Source organism: Rattus rattus, chromosome 1 (assembly GCF_011064425.1).
Source record: "Rattus rattus isolate New Zealand chromosome 1, Rrattus_CSIRO_v1, whole genome shotgun sequence".
Taxonomy (NCBI): domain Eukaryota; kingdom Metazoa; phylum Chordata; class Mammalia; order Rodentia; family Muridae; genus Rattus; species Rattus rattus.
The window spans coordinates 35942930-35955854 of NC_046154.1; the positions used below are offsets into that span (position 1 = coordinate 35942930).

A 12925-nucleotide genomic window follows, 5' to 3' on the forward strand; every position below is an offset into this window, starting at 1 on the left:
TAAAATGGAAATCAGAAGGACAACTTGGTGCCTAGGGGCGCAAGGCCCTGGGTTGGGTCCCCAGCTCCAAAAAAAAAGAACCAAAAAAAAAAAAAAAAAAAAAAAGTACAACTTGGAGGAGTTGGTTCTCTCCTACTGCTGTCGATCCTGAGGAATATACTCAGCTAGTCAGGACTGGTGACAGCTGTGGGGTACCCACCAGGGAAGACTACTCAGACACAGGTTTAAGCCAATAGAAGTCTTTGTTAGCAGCCAGCAACTACTCAGTGTAATCACCATAGCCCCAAGGGAGCCTTTCTTAGACTGAACTTTTAAGCACAAAAACCACACCTCAGTTGACATGCTTCAGTTAGCAAGAACAGTTAGTCAGCAGTGGAACTATAGAAGCAAAAGAGCAATGCTGGTACATTTAGAGACTTCCCGAAACTGTGGGCTTTGTTTTCAATTTTTGGCAAGGGGTGCTGTCCATGTGCTGAGTTTTATGGAGTCAGTTGTGTTCCGGTCTGGGGGCCTGTTACCCCTGACCTTTACCCGATGAACCATCTCATTGGCCCATATTCCTTTTATGTTTATGATCAAAGAATTTCTGCAGACAAAATAAGGAGGTGAACATTAGTTTTTAGTGTAACTGAGACGTACCAGTTAATAGGCTTTGCTGGCTTTACTTTGGCAGTGGACAGAGTTGAGACCCGGTCCTGTCATTCAGTCAATGAGGATCCTTGGGTACATTATGTAATTGGATCAGTTTTATTTGTTTTTAACACTTAGGAAATACACGCTTTCTACTGAACTGCTTTGCTTGGCATTAAAAGTACAAAAGTAGTTAGGGGAAGATGGTGCATGCCTTTAATTTAATCCCTGTACCCAGGAAGCAGAGACAAGTGATTCGAGGTGGGCTACAAAGAAAGTACCGGGGCTATCAAAAGTACACAGAAGTAAGGGTGGGCATGTGGCCCTGTTGGTGAGGTGCTTGCCTGGCTTGCAAGGCACAAGTCACGATGGCTCACACTGCTAATCCCAGCACTCAGGAGAGTACTGGGGTTAGAAGAGAAGGCTAATATTTTTTAGATTTATTTATTTACTTTATGTATGTGAGTACACTGTCACTCTCTTCAGACACACCAGAAGAGGGCATCGGATCCCATTACAGATGGTTGTGAGCCAGCATGTGGTTGCTGGGAATTGAACTCAGGACCTCTGGAAGAGCAGTCAGTGCTCTCAACCGCTGAGCCATCTCTCCAACCCAAGAAGTCTAATCTTTATAAACTTACAATGTAAAGGGGGAATGGTCAGACAAACATCCTTCACTCTGATACAAGATAATGAGAGTATAAGAGAAGGCATTTCTTTTTTTTATTTTGTGTCTATATGCACACCTGTGTGGATGCATGTATGAGTGCATATGTACACACCACAGCACATTTCTAGAGATCAGAGATCAGTTCTGTGGCACCCATTCTCTACTTGCACCTTTTTTGAGTTCCAGGGATTAGACTCCGGTCTCCAGACTTGTTGGCAAAGACCTTTACCCATAGAGCTGTCTTACCAGCCCAAGAAAACTTTCCTGTGTTTTCATTTGTTTGGTTTTTTTTTTTTTTTTTTTTTTTTTTTGTTTCTTTTTTTTCAGAGCTGGGGACTGAACCCAGGGCCTTGCGCTTGCTAGGCAAGCGCTCTACCACTGAGCTAGATCCCCAACCCCCATTTGTTTGTTTTTAAGACAGACTTTCTATACATAGCCCTGGGTGCCCAGAAACTCACTATATAGATGAGGCTGGCCTCAAATTCAGAGATCCACCTCTCTCTGCCTTTAAAGTGCTGGTATTGAAGATCTGTGCCACCCTACCCAACCCCGAGAAAACTTTTCTTAAATTGGACCTGAGAGTCTAAAAACATTGCTGGATGAAGTCAGCTAATACTGACTAGTAAAACTTAAAATATAAGAATAAATGGATAAGGGGGTAGCAAGAAATAATGATAATCTTCAGAGAAAAAGAAAAAACCCTAGTATTTACATGTGGGATTGTGTTTGGTCCCACGTGAGATGAGTACAGATCCCTATCCACTCACCAGCTGCATAGCTCTGGGCAAGTGACTTCAGCTGTCTGAATTCTGGTTCCTTCAGGCATTGGAAAGGCTGGCAGCGTTCTCAGCCTCGGCATTATGGCCTGGATAGTATCCGTTGTGATGGTTGGCAGCCTCCACGGTCTATCTCCACTTGAGTCCAGTGACACCTCTTTTTTGCACTCACATATTACAACCAAAATACGCCCCAGATGGTGCCAGATGGCCTTGGATAGGTGTGGAGCAGAATCAGAACGGTGCAGGATCTTGTGTTTGAGAAATGGTGGTTTCAAGATGCTCACTTCTCAGAGTTCTGAGTTGAAGCTAAAATGCCCATGAAGTTTCTTGTGCTTTTTCCTTTACGTTCTGGAAATAATGGTTGTCATTTGAGCATTTATTTCATTTTAAAGGGATGATCTGGTAAGGTGCCTCTACCTGTTATGAATACCTAGCTGAGACAATTACTGTGCAAGGATTAAACAGTATGGTAAAGGGGTTAGTGCCTTTGAATTTTTAAAGACTATTGTTATTTTATGGACACTGGTGTTTTGCCTGCATGTGTGCTGTGTAAGGGTGTCAGATCCCTGGAACAGGAGTTACAGACAATTGTGAGCAGCCATGTGAGTGCTGGGAATTGAACCAGGTCCCTTGGAAGAGTATCCAATGTCTTTAACACTGAGCCATCCCTCCAGGCCAGTGCCCTTGAATTTTTAAAGGGCTTATTCATTTTTATGTGTATGAGTGATGTGCGTGGGTAAGTGATAGTCCAGAGAAAAGTGTCTGGGTCCTCTGCAGCCAGACTTAGAGGTGATCGTGAGCCACCTGACGTGGATTGGAAACCAACCCCGAGTTCTCTGGAGAGCAGAAAGCACTTTAACTCCTAAGCCATCTGTGTGTTTTTGTTTGTTTGTTTGGTTGGTTGTTTGGTTGGTTGGTTTTATTTTATCTTTTCATGCATGTGTATGTGTGTTTATGTGTATTTTGCCTACATGTATGAATGTGTACCATGTGTATGATTAGTGCCCTTTTTTTCTTTGTTTTGTTTTTTTGTCTTTTGTCTTTGGTTTTGTTGGGTTTTTTTTTGTTTTTTTGTTGTTTTTTGTTGTTGTTGTTGTGGTTGTTGTTGTGGTTGTTGTTGTGGTTGTTGTTGTTGTTGTGGTTGTTGTTGTGAGATAGGATGTCTACATATAGCCCTAGAACTCACTATGTAGAGCAGGCTGGCCTCTAGCTCACAGAAATGCCTCTGCCTCTCTGCATCTACTGCCCAGTGTCAGGTAAAAGTGAGCACCGTCGTGCCAAGCCTCTGCCTTCTGAGTGCTGAGTTAAAGCTGTGCACTAGCACTGCCTGGCTGGCGAGGGTTCTTTAGGTCAGTGTCTCCTTACCTGTGTCCAACACGCTTATTTTGTGTTCTGAATCTGATAAATCCATTCTACAAATCCTCATGGCACCTCGTGCTGCTCTTTGTTATCTCTGCTCTCACCTGCCCTGACTCATTTTCTGAAGTATTAGGTGATTTTTATTATAATTTGTCATTGATTTAAAAACAAAACAAACCAACAACAACAAAACAAAGACCCTTCTGTGTGTATTGGTGTTTGGCCTACATACGTATATGTGTACAGATGCATGCCTGCCTGGTGCCTAGAGAAGATGGTCTCAGATCCTCTGGAACTGGAATTGCAGACAGTTAAGCTACCATGAGGCTGCTGGGAACTAAACCCCAGTCCTCCAGAAGAGCAGCCATCTCTCCAGTCCACTGTACTGACCTTGATCCTGAATAACCTGAGGGGTTTAGACTACAGGCCCCTGTGAAGATTTGCATCTTCTGTATTCCCCGGGCTGCTCCATTTTTTGTTTTTGTTTTTGTTTTGTTTTGTTTTTTCCTATCCTCTTATTTCAGAGATAATTTTACTTGAATGTTGAGTTTCTTCTCTTAAAATAAAAGTTTAGTTATTATTTTTGTGTGTGGTGTGTGGGAGTCGGTGCTCATGGGCCTTGGCTCACACGTGGCAGTCAAAGGATCGCTTTTAGGAGCTGATTCTCTCCGACCGTAGGAGTCCTGCGGATCAGGCTCAGGTCATCAGCCTTGGTAGCAGTCACCTTTATTTGTTGAGCCAGTGTTTCATAATTTATCTTATGTGTTTGTTGTGTGCATATGTGTTGTCAGGCTTGGCACAAACACCTGTACTTACTGAGCCGTTTCTCTGTCTCTCTGGTCTTATTCTAGCTACTTCCTCTTTCTCTCCAGATTTAGAGGTGCTTTGGTGTGTTCCCCATGCCTTTTGAAAGTCCAGCAATGCAAATCGTTTCCTCTCCACTGCTCCCCTGTGACTCAGCTGTGTCTGCTTAATTTGCTACCATTTGTCCCTCTGCTTTCTTGCCCCCACCACACCCACCCACTGTCCTGAACCCCATGTTGCTGTTTTCATCTTCTCTGTTTCTCCTGTGTTCCTTGCATTATCTTATCATGGAATCCATTTTTATTACTCTAGCTTTTTTGTGGTGCTGGGAATTAGAGCCACGGCCTTGTACACATTAGGCAAGTGCTCGACCATCAGACTCTATGTCCCCAGCCCCTGAGGCTCTATAGTCTAAATAGCTGGTACTGGCATGTTTTTGAGTCCTGAGTGGGAAGTGCATGTTTGTAGACATTTGCAAAACAGGACATGTATAAAGATAGTGAAGCGCCAGGTCATGGTAGTTCACACCTTTAATCTCTGCACTCCAAAGGCAGAGGCAGGTAGATCTCTGAGTTCGAAGCCAGCCTAGTGAGTTCCAAGACAGCCAGAGATAAACACAGAAACACTGTCTCAAAAAACAAAATAAACAAACAAACAAACCAATTAATAAATAATTAGAATAGTCAAGCCATTGATATGATGTCACTTATGATGTCACTTGTCACACACAAGTGACTGCTCCTGACACCCACCATGCTGGGCTTCCTATCAGCGTCTCCAATGAATGTATGCATAACTGTCACTTGATCATGAGCAGTTTCTATGTCCGAACAAACTTTGAGGATGAGGTTTCTAATGGGTTTAGGGTGTGGCTGCCAAGTGGTTTCATTACGACTTGTTTATCCCTTACCTTATTGATAAAGATTTATACTAAAGTCCAGTTGTTTAACTAGATGGGTCAAGGCTAAATATAAATAAATTAAAGGTTAACGAGTTTTCCCTTTTTTTTTTTTTTTTTTTTTTTTGATTCAGAATAAGAAACAAGGATGTAAAAATGAGGAGGTACTAGCTGTACTTGGCCATGAACTGGGGCACTGGAAGTTGGGACACACAGTAAAAAATATCATTATTAGTCAGGTAAGTTTGGCATGGCAGTTATATTTTGTTTTGTTTGGTTTGAAACAAGGTCTCATGTAGTTCAGCCTGGCCTGGTCTTCCACCTGTAGTCTTAAGAGCTCAGGAGACCCCGGCAGAAAGGCCTCGGGTTGATAGGGCTGGGAAGATGGCCGAAGAGTTGAAGATGCTTGCTGCCAAGCCTAAGTTAACCCCCAGGACTTACATGATGGAAGGAAAGAACTAACTCCCTTAGGCTGTCCTCTGACCTCCACACTTGCACCATGGCATGTGTTGTGCTCACACATATACATAGACAAGACAAGTAAAAAGGCTTAGAAGCTGAAGACTGTTCTGAGCTATATAGCAATTTCCAGGCCAAACCGAGCTACATAGCGAGATTGCTCTTAAAAAGAAAAGCTTAGTAAATAAATAAAAAAAGTATAACAGGCCCGAGATATTATATAGTGATGGCTCAAGACAGACCTCAAACCAGGAATGATGTTACAGGCTTATAATACAGCATTCAGGAAGCTGAGGCAGGAGGATCACAGCTTTGAGGCCAAGCTACCTGACTTCTCTTTGGTTCCCTGAGCGATCTGAGGCAATTCCTTAATTTCTCTCTGCCTCCCTTCTTCATTGAATAACAAAGCATAGTGCCGTTAGGACTTAGGTGAGTAGTCCTGCTGAGTTTGGCATGTCCTAGGACCGTGTTGAGTACATGTTAGTGTTCATGCTGTTCCATCATTGCTGTCACTCCTCTGGCTCAGATACATGAGCTGAGAAAGCCAAAGGAGCAAAACTAGATAAGTTGTACATTAAAATGCTTTCTAAAGTCGGCGAGATTGTTCAGCATACAAAGGCGCTGGCCACCAGGCCTGACAATATTGGATTGATTCCTGGGACCCACCTGGTAGAAGGCAAGAACTGACCCCCGCAGGTTGTCCTTCTGACCCCCACATGCTTGCTGTGGCCTACATGCTGCTGCAAAACACACAGATATGCACACAAAAGTAAGCAAATTATAAGTATAAAAAAGTAGACATTTTAACCCACTTTGTAGACCAGGCTGGCCTCAAACTCGGATCCATTGGCCTTTGCCTCTTGAGCGCTGGGATTAAAGATGTATGCCACCACTGCTCAGCTTAATGGATCTCAACCTGTGGATCTTGACACCTCTGGGGGTCACATATCAGATATCCTGCATATCAGATATTTACAGTACAACTTAGTAGCAAAATTATAGTTATGAAGTAGCAACAACAAAAGTATATGGTTGGGGGTCAGCACAGCATGAGGAAGTAGGTATATTAAAGGATTGCAACAGTAAGTTGAGAACCTCTAATGCATAGAGGAACATTGCTTACTGGTTTGCTCCTCATGGTTTGCTTAGCCTACTTTCTTGTACAATCCAGGGGGCGGCAACATCCACAGTGAACTGGGCCCTCTTATGTCAATCATTACTCAAGAAAATGCACCGCATGCTTGCCTAGCACCATGGTAACATACAGTGTTATGCCCTCTTTTCTAGATGAATTCTTTCCTGTGTTTTTTCTTGTTTGCTGTATTAATTGGTCGAAGGGAACTTTTTGCCGCCTTTGGTTTTTATGACAGCCAACCCACTCTGATCGGACTTTTGATCATCTTTCAGTTTATTTTCTCACCTTACAATGAGGTAATGTATGCTTTTGAAAACTACCATATAACATGCTTTTTGCCTGTTTCAAATCTAGATTCTTTAGGGTAGTGTAAAAATAAATCAATAAAGCTCTACAATCTTCTAATTCCTCACTGAGATTGGACAGCATAAAAGTAGCAGAGAAACCTGAGTCTAATTAAGTGCTCATAACACTATTAGGAGATTAAAATAGAGAATTGGAGCTTAGCAATCAGAATGTCGTTGTATGTACCTCAGAGCTGAATGTCCTCAGCCATGGGGTCACCAGTGTGGGCATGAAAATCTGTGTGTGAAAGGTCAAGACAAATTATAACTGAGGAGGTGTCAGCTAGACTGGAGACGGCATGACAGTGTTCCCTGATTGTTCACAGTAACTTCAGCATTCCCTGCAGGACCCGCTAAACCAAACCTACTAGGGTTAGGAGCCACTCCGGAGCAGCCCCTGCACGTGTGACAAGATGTGCTAATGAGACTGTGTCAGAGCAGAATCTCATGGCACTTGCCAAGGCTTCCAGATGAAGCCAAGAAACAGTATTGGTGACCTTGAGGAACCTCCAATCATCCTTGAGACAGGTTCTAGAGAAATGGCTCTCAACCTTCCTAATGCTGCGGCCCTTTAATACTGTTCCTTTATGTGTGGTGACCCCCAGCCATAAAGTTATTTTTGTTGCTGCTGCGTGACTGTAATTTTGCTACTGTTATGAATTATAAGTACCTGACATGCAGAATATCTGATATGAGACTTCTGCGGAAGGGAGGTTTGATCCCCAAAGGGGCCACGATCCACAGGTTGAGAACCACTGCCGTAGAGTGAATGTTGTAAGAGAAGTAGCTGTAAAGTGTTGTCCACAGAGCTAAAGCAAACAGAGAACTTATATTCATTATTTCTAAAGTATAGACATTAAACTATTGTTTTTTGGTTTTAAGATTTATTTTTATTATCTTAAACTACGTGTATGATGTTTGCGTGTGGCGTGTGCATGTGAATGCAGGTGCCAGCGGAGACTCGAGTTGGTGAATTCTCCTAAAGCTGGAGGTATAGGCAGCTGTGAGCCACCTGACATGGCTGCCGGGAGTCCACCCTGGTCCCCTGGAAGAGCAGCACAGACAGATCCATGTCTCCAGCCCCTGAACATTAAACTTTTTAACTTTTGATGACGTATTTATAAAATGCATTATGCAGTTTGCTGCTTAAACATGATACAGGGCTGGGAGTAGAGAACCCCTTAATCCCAGCACTTGGGAGGCAAGTGGGTCTCTGAGTTTGAGGCCAGCCTGGTCTACAGAGTGAGTTCCAAGACAGGCCAGGCCATGTAGAGAAACCCTGTCTCAAAACAACATCCTCAACAACAATTTAAAAAACAAAACGTGGTACAGAATGCTTTAGTCAGATCTCAGATGCGGTGAGGTCACTGCACATACACAGTAAATGATCCTGGAGCACCCACCTGCATTTTAAGTTTTGTTTATTTAACTAATGTTTTCCTTACCTCTTGGGGCTAATAATATCACTGTGGCTTCCCCAGTGGTCCATGACTAGTTTTCTTTAACTTGCTGCCTTTGCCTAGGAAGTCGGGCAGCCCAGCCCACAGAGAAGGGGGAGCTCCAGCTGAAGGAGAGGAGAGCTACTGAAGCAGGAAGAGAGCACTCGGCTGAGGGGTGGGAGGGCGATGGGAGGGCGATGCTCACACTTGCTGTGTGCTTTGGCTACTCAGAGATTTTTTGTTTCGTCTCCTTAATCAATAGTAGAATTCACTTCACAAATACTGGAATAAATATGGAGTATTAGAGTGGTTTGGAATGTGATTAGTCTGCAGAGGTAGTAACAACTGATTATTAAGCTTTGGGTTGCCTGGGAGATCTATCTCAGTGGCACTGGTTATTTTAGCCTGGATGTCTTGTAACCAGTGTCAGAGTTTAAGGAGCCTAATAGGAGAGCTGCTGTCCTAGGATTGCCCTTTCAAAAACAACTGGAGAGCTAGCTCAGTGTTTCAGAGTCAGTGCTGCTCTTCCAGAGGCCGCGGAGTCCAGTCCCTAGAACACACATCGGGCACTGCCTGTAACTGCAGCTCTGGAGTCCAGTGTGTCGGCACCCGTACTTGTGTAACCCATATCCACACTGCATGCACACACATATTAGAAATAAACCTTTAGGGGCTGGGGATTTAGCTCAGTGGTAGAGCGCTTACCTAGGAAGCGCAGGGCCCTGGGTTCGGTCCCCAGCTCCGAAAAAAAGAACCAAAAAAAAAAAAAAAGAAATAAACCTTTAAACAATATCGGAAACTTACAACCAAACAAATGGTAACTCGTTTAGCTTATACTTTATTTATGCATTATAGCAAAAATCAAAGACTGGTTGACTAGGGCACTTAGAAGAGGTGAAGGGCGACAATGAGCGATTTGTTTGGGAAGGTTGTTTTTATGGTTCTAAAAACTGAACATTAAGATAAGGTTATTAGAGCCAGTGAATGAAGGTTGGGGTAGGGGTTTCCTTTCTCTCCTTCCCTTCTTTCCTTCCTTGAGACAGGGTCTCACTGTGTTGTAATAAGACTTCTTTGGGCACCAGGCAGAATACAAATACAAAATAAATGAATATTTGAGAAAGAACTCCAGATGAGGCAGTGGATTCCTATGATCCTAGTTAGCACGTGGAATGTGGGGGCAAAGGATGAGGAGTTTGAGGTCGGCCCGGGTTATATGAAACCCAGTCTCAGAAAAACAGACAAAGCACATCAGAGACAGAAAGTAAGCGTAGGTCTGACTGAGACGGTGGCGAGCATGGCTTCCGAGTCACCCGTGTTCACCACCAGCCTCCAGCCCTGGGGCCTCCAGAAGACTGTCCAGTCCTCTGAACGACACCCTCCTGACCTGTACAGCAGAAGGGAGAGGTTACCGAGGAGCACGAGCTCCGGGCACATGGCAGATCTCAGGGGCTCCGTTTTGATAAGCTCTGTACCTGTTCCTGGTCTGTGTGCTTGGGCGAGGGAAGCTAAGTCGGACATGGTCCCCCACCGTGAGTCCCTAAGTCGTTGTCGCCTAGATTTCGCTTGCCTTTCTCATGTCCTGACCAGCCTCCCTCCACAGCCTGGCTCATGAAGACTTCAGTGATGACAAAGGGACAGGCGGCTAACCCTTCCATTTCCTTCTGCAGGTTCTGTCTTTCTGCCTAACAGTCCTGAGCCGCAGATTTGAATTTCAAGCCGACGCTTTTGCCAAGAAACTTGGGAAGGCTAAAGACTTATATTCTGCTTTGATCAAGCTAAACAAAGATAACCTGGGCTTCCCGGTCTCTGACTGGCTGTTCTCAACATGGCACTATTCTCACCCTCCGCTTCTGGAGAGGCTTCAGGCTCTGAAAAACGCAAAACGAGACTGAGCCGCTCAGGCCCCATGACTGGACACACTTCTGGTTATTTCTGTCCTGGCAGCATGTTCCAGCTCTTGATGTTTTTAATTTTTTAAGAAAAATGATTACGTACATAAAGGTCCAGATTTAAATACATTTACTATCTCATTTCAAAAATGATTTTAATAATCCATTTCTTAAAACACTGGATAAAATTTTGAGGCTTAATATTTTTAAAGCATAGTTTTATCTAGCATCTGATTTGCCATCAATTTGTAAATGATTTCAGGAAATGCACAACTTGTTTGATTTCTGCACTATGTGGAATCTGCGTAGAGGGTTTTTAGGTCGTATGTTTAAAGGTGGAAACACCGCCTCCAAGCACTTTCTGCGGGGCAGAAACAAAAAGTGGTCCCAGATCACTGTGCTTGTGCCTACACGGGCTTCGCTTTTACCGTCACGCTGTTATGATTTAACCGGCCAATCAGTGTTTTAAATAAGAAAGAAGAGTAAAAATTAGTAAGGCTAATGCTACTGAAATGAGTTGCTAGGCATGCTATCCTGTTCCCTTTCTTGCCACAAATCAGGAATCCCTTCCCTCCTTCCTCTCTTCCTTCATTTTTTTTAATTGACATAAGGTCTCACTCTAGTCCTTGCTGGCCCCAAACTCATTCTTTAGCACAAGGTGGCCTAGAACCCATGCCTCCTGCCTCAGTCTTCCGAATGTTGGGATAGCAGGTGTGAGCCACCACACACAGCTTAGGAATTGTTAATAGTGCTTGAGACTAGAAACCTTTTAAATCACTGAGTTTGGGTTTGCTTTTAAGAAGGCCTTCATTCTAAACCAGGCTTGGCAACACCTACATTTAATCTCAGCGGTTGAGGCAGAGGCAGGTGGACCTGTGAGCTGAGGCCAAGCCTGCTCTACAGAGCGAGTTCCAGGCCAGCCAGGACTCTGAGATGCTGTCTCAAAGGAGGGGAGTAAAAGTCAGTCACAGTTTTCATCCTCCTTCCACCAACCTTATCAGGAACAAACTAGCCTTTTCTCATTCATTTTTTCTCAGTAAATAATAGTACATCCTTTTACTCCACAGAAGTTGCCATAGTGTATACGTCTCCCAATGTGAATTATGGCAGAATATAAAAAAAGAAGAGATGACGTTTGAAAAGACATAAAGGTGAAATATTCATGATTCTCTTATTACAGGAAAATCTAGTTTTCTATCTCTTTTTTCAAGGACAGAAGTCTCTGCTTTTATTTTTGTAATTTTTTATTCACAAATTATAATTAGACCCAACTCCATTTTTTAAAATTATAATTCTCGGTAGGCAGACAGTTGTTTACTTGCAGAGAAAGTGATTTCCGGTAGGAAAAGGTATGTGCTTGACTGCTTCGAATGTCTGTCCACGTCCTGAATGAGGACCACACTGCGCCTGCGGCTCCCGGTCACTGGCAGCGAGCACCTCCTGGGCATTCACTCCACAGTGATCGACTGTGCACTGTGGTATCTGCGCTCTGCCGACTGACGTGTGAGCGATGCCTGCACTTGGACCACAGTAGCGCCAGCTCTCATTCGGCACCGCATTGTTCATTTCCTACAGCTACGCAGAGCAGCCCACGGTTTCTCTCCAGCACCCTTTCCCGTGACTTCATGCTCAGACAACTGCCTTTCCTTCCTTCTGTGCCTTTAAAAACACATTTCAGTTCTGCACAAGTGAGACATTAAAAATTGCCAATGCAGATTTACGTCCTGGTGTTGGGTTTGATGTGATTTGTGCGTCATACATTACCCAGATGTGTTGATCACCTACAGAAACAGTGCCATCTACGGACCTGTGAACAGCCCTGAGCCTAGTGGGGTCACCACCAGCACCACTCATGGCTGCCTCCTGCCTCTCCAGCACGTGCTTCACCAGTTCTTTGTGGAGATCCCTCAGGAGCAACATTTGGAATTACTCCTTCTCCACTGCTACAACCTCATATCGTCTTGGGCTTGCTTTTTATTGTCCTGGCCGCCCTCTGGCTCCTCTGTCATCCAGGTCAATTGAGAGATAACCCCTGTGTATTCTGAAGCCCACGACTGCCTATACCAATGAGAGATAACTGCCTGCTGGAGTCCGAGCTCACCTCTGATCCTCAGTGTCAGTTAACAGTAAGTAAGGTACAGTGTCCCCGCTCCTGGTAGCTTTTCTTTCTGTTACAGAAATACTAATAGCCTTTGTCAAGTTACTGAAGAGGAATGTCTTCATAAGATATGGTCTCATGTATCCCAGGCTGGCCTCAAACACTGGGTCGTTGAGGAGGACTTTGATCTTCCATTCATCCTACTGATAAAGTCTAGCTTCTAAATTAGGAATAGTGGGAGAGTAGCAGTGATGAACACAGCAGTTATGACAATATATTGTATGTAGGGTTTGCAGATAAGAGAGCATGTTTAGCATGAGCAAGGCTCTGGATTCAGTGCCAAGCATGACATAAACATGGTGGCACATGCTGGCCTGTAATTCTAATACTCAGGAGGTGGAGACAGGAAGATCAGAGCAGG

General features: G+C 44.0%; 1 protein-coding gene across 2 annotated transcripts in view; it reads left to right on the plus strand.

Moving 5' to 3' along the window:
- Window positions 1-12126, plus strand: part of Zmpste24 (zinc metallopeptidase STE24) — a 34736-nt gene extending 22610 nt beyond the window's left edge. For both annotated transcript variants that reach the window (XM_032898929.1, XM_032898937.1), the window contains 3 exons: window positions 5275-5379; window positions 6887-7030; window positions 10185-12126. In XM_032898929.1, coding sequence (XP_032754820.1) covers window positions 5275-5379; window positions 6887-7030; window positions 10185-10409 — 474 coding nt within the window. In that variant the 3' untranslated portion in view covers window positions 10410-12126. The remainder of the gene's footprint in view (window positions 1-5274; window positions 5380-6886; window positions 7031-10184) is intronic.
- Window positions 12127-12925: the final 799 nt, after the last annotated feature.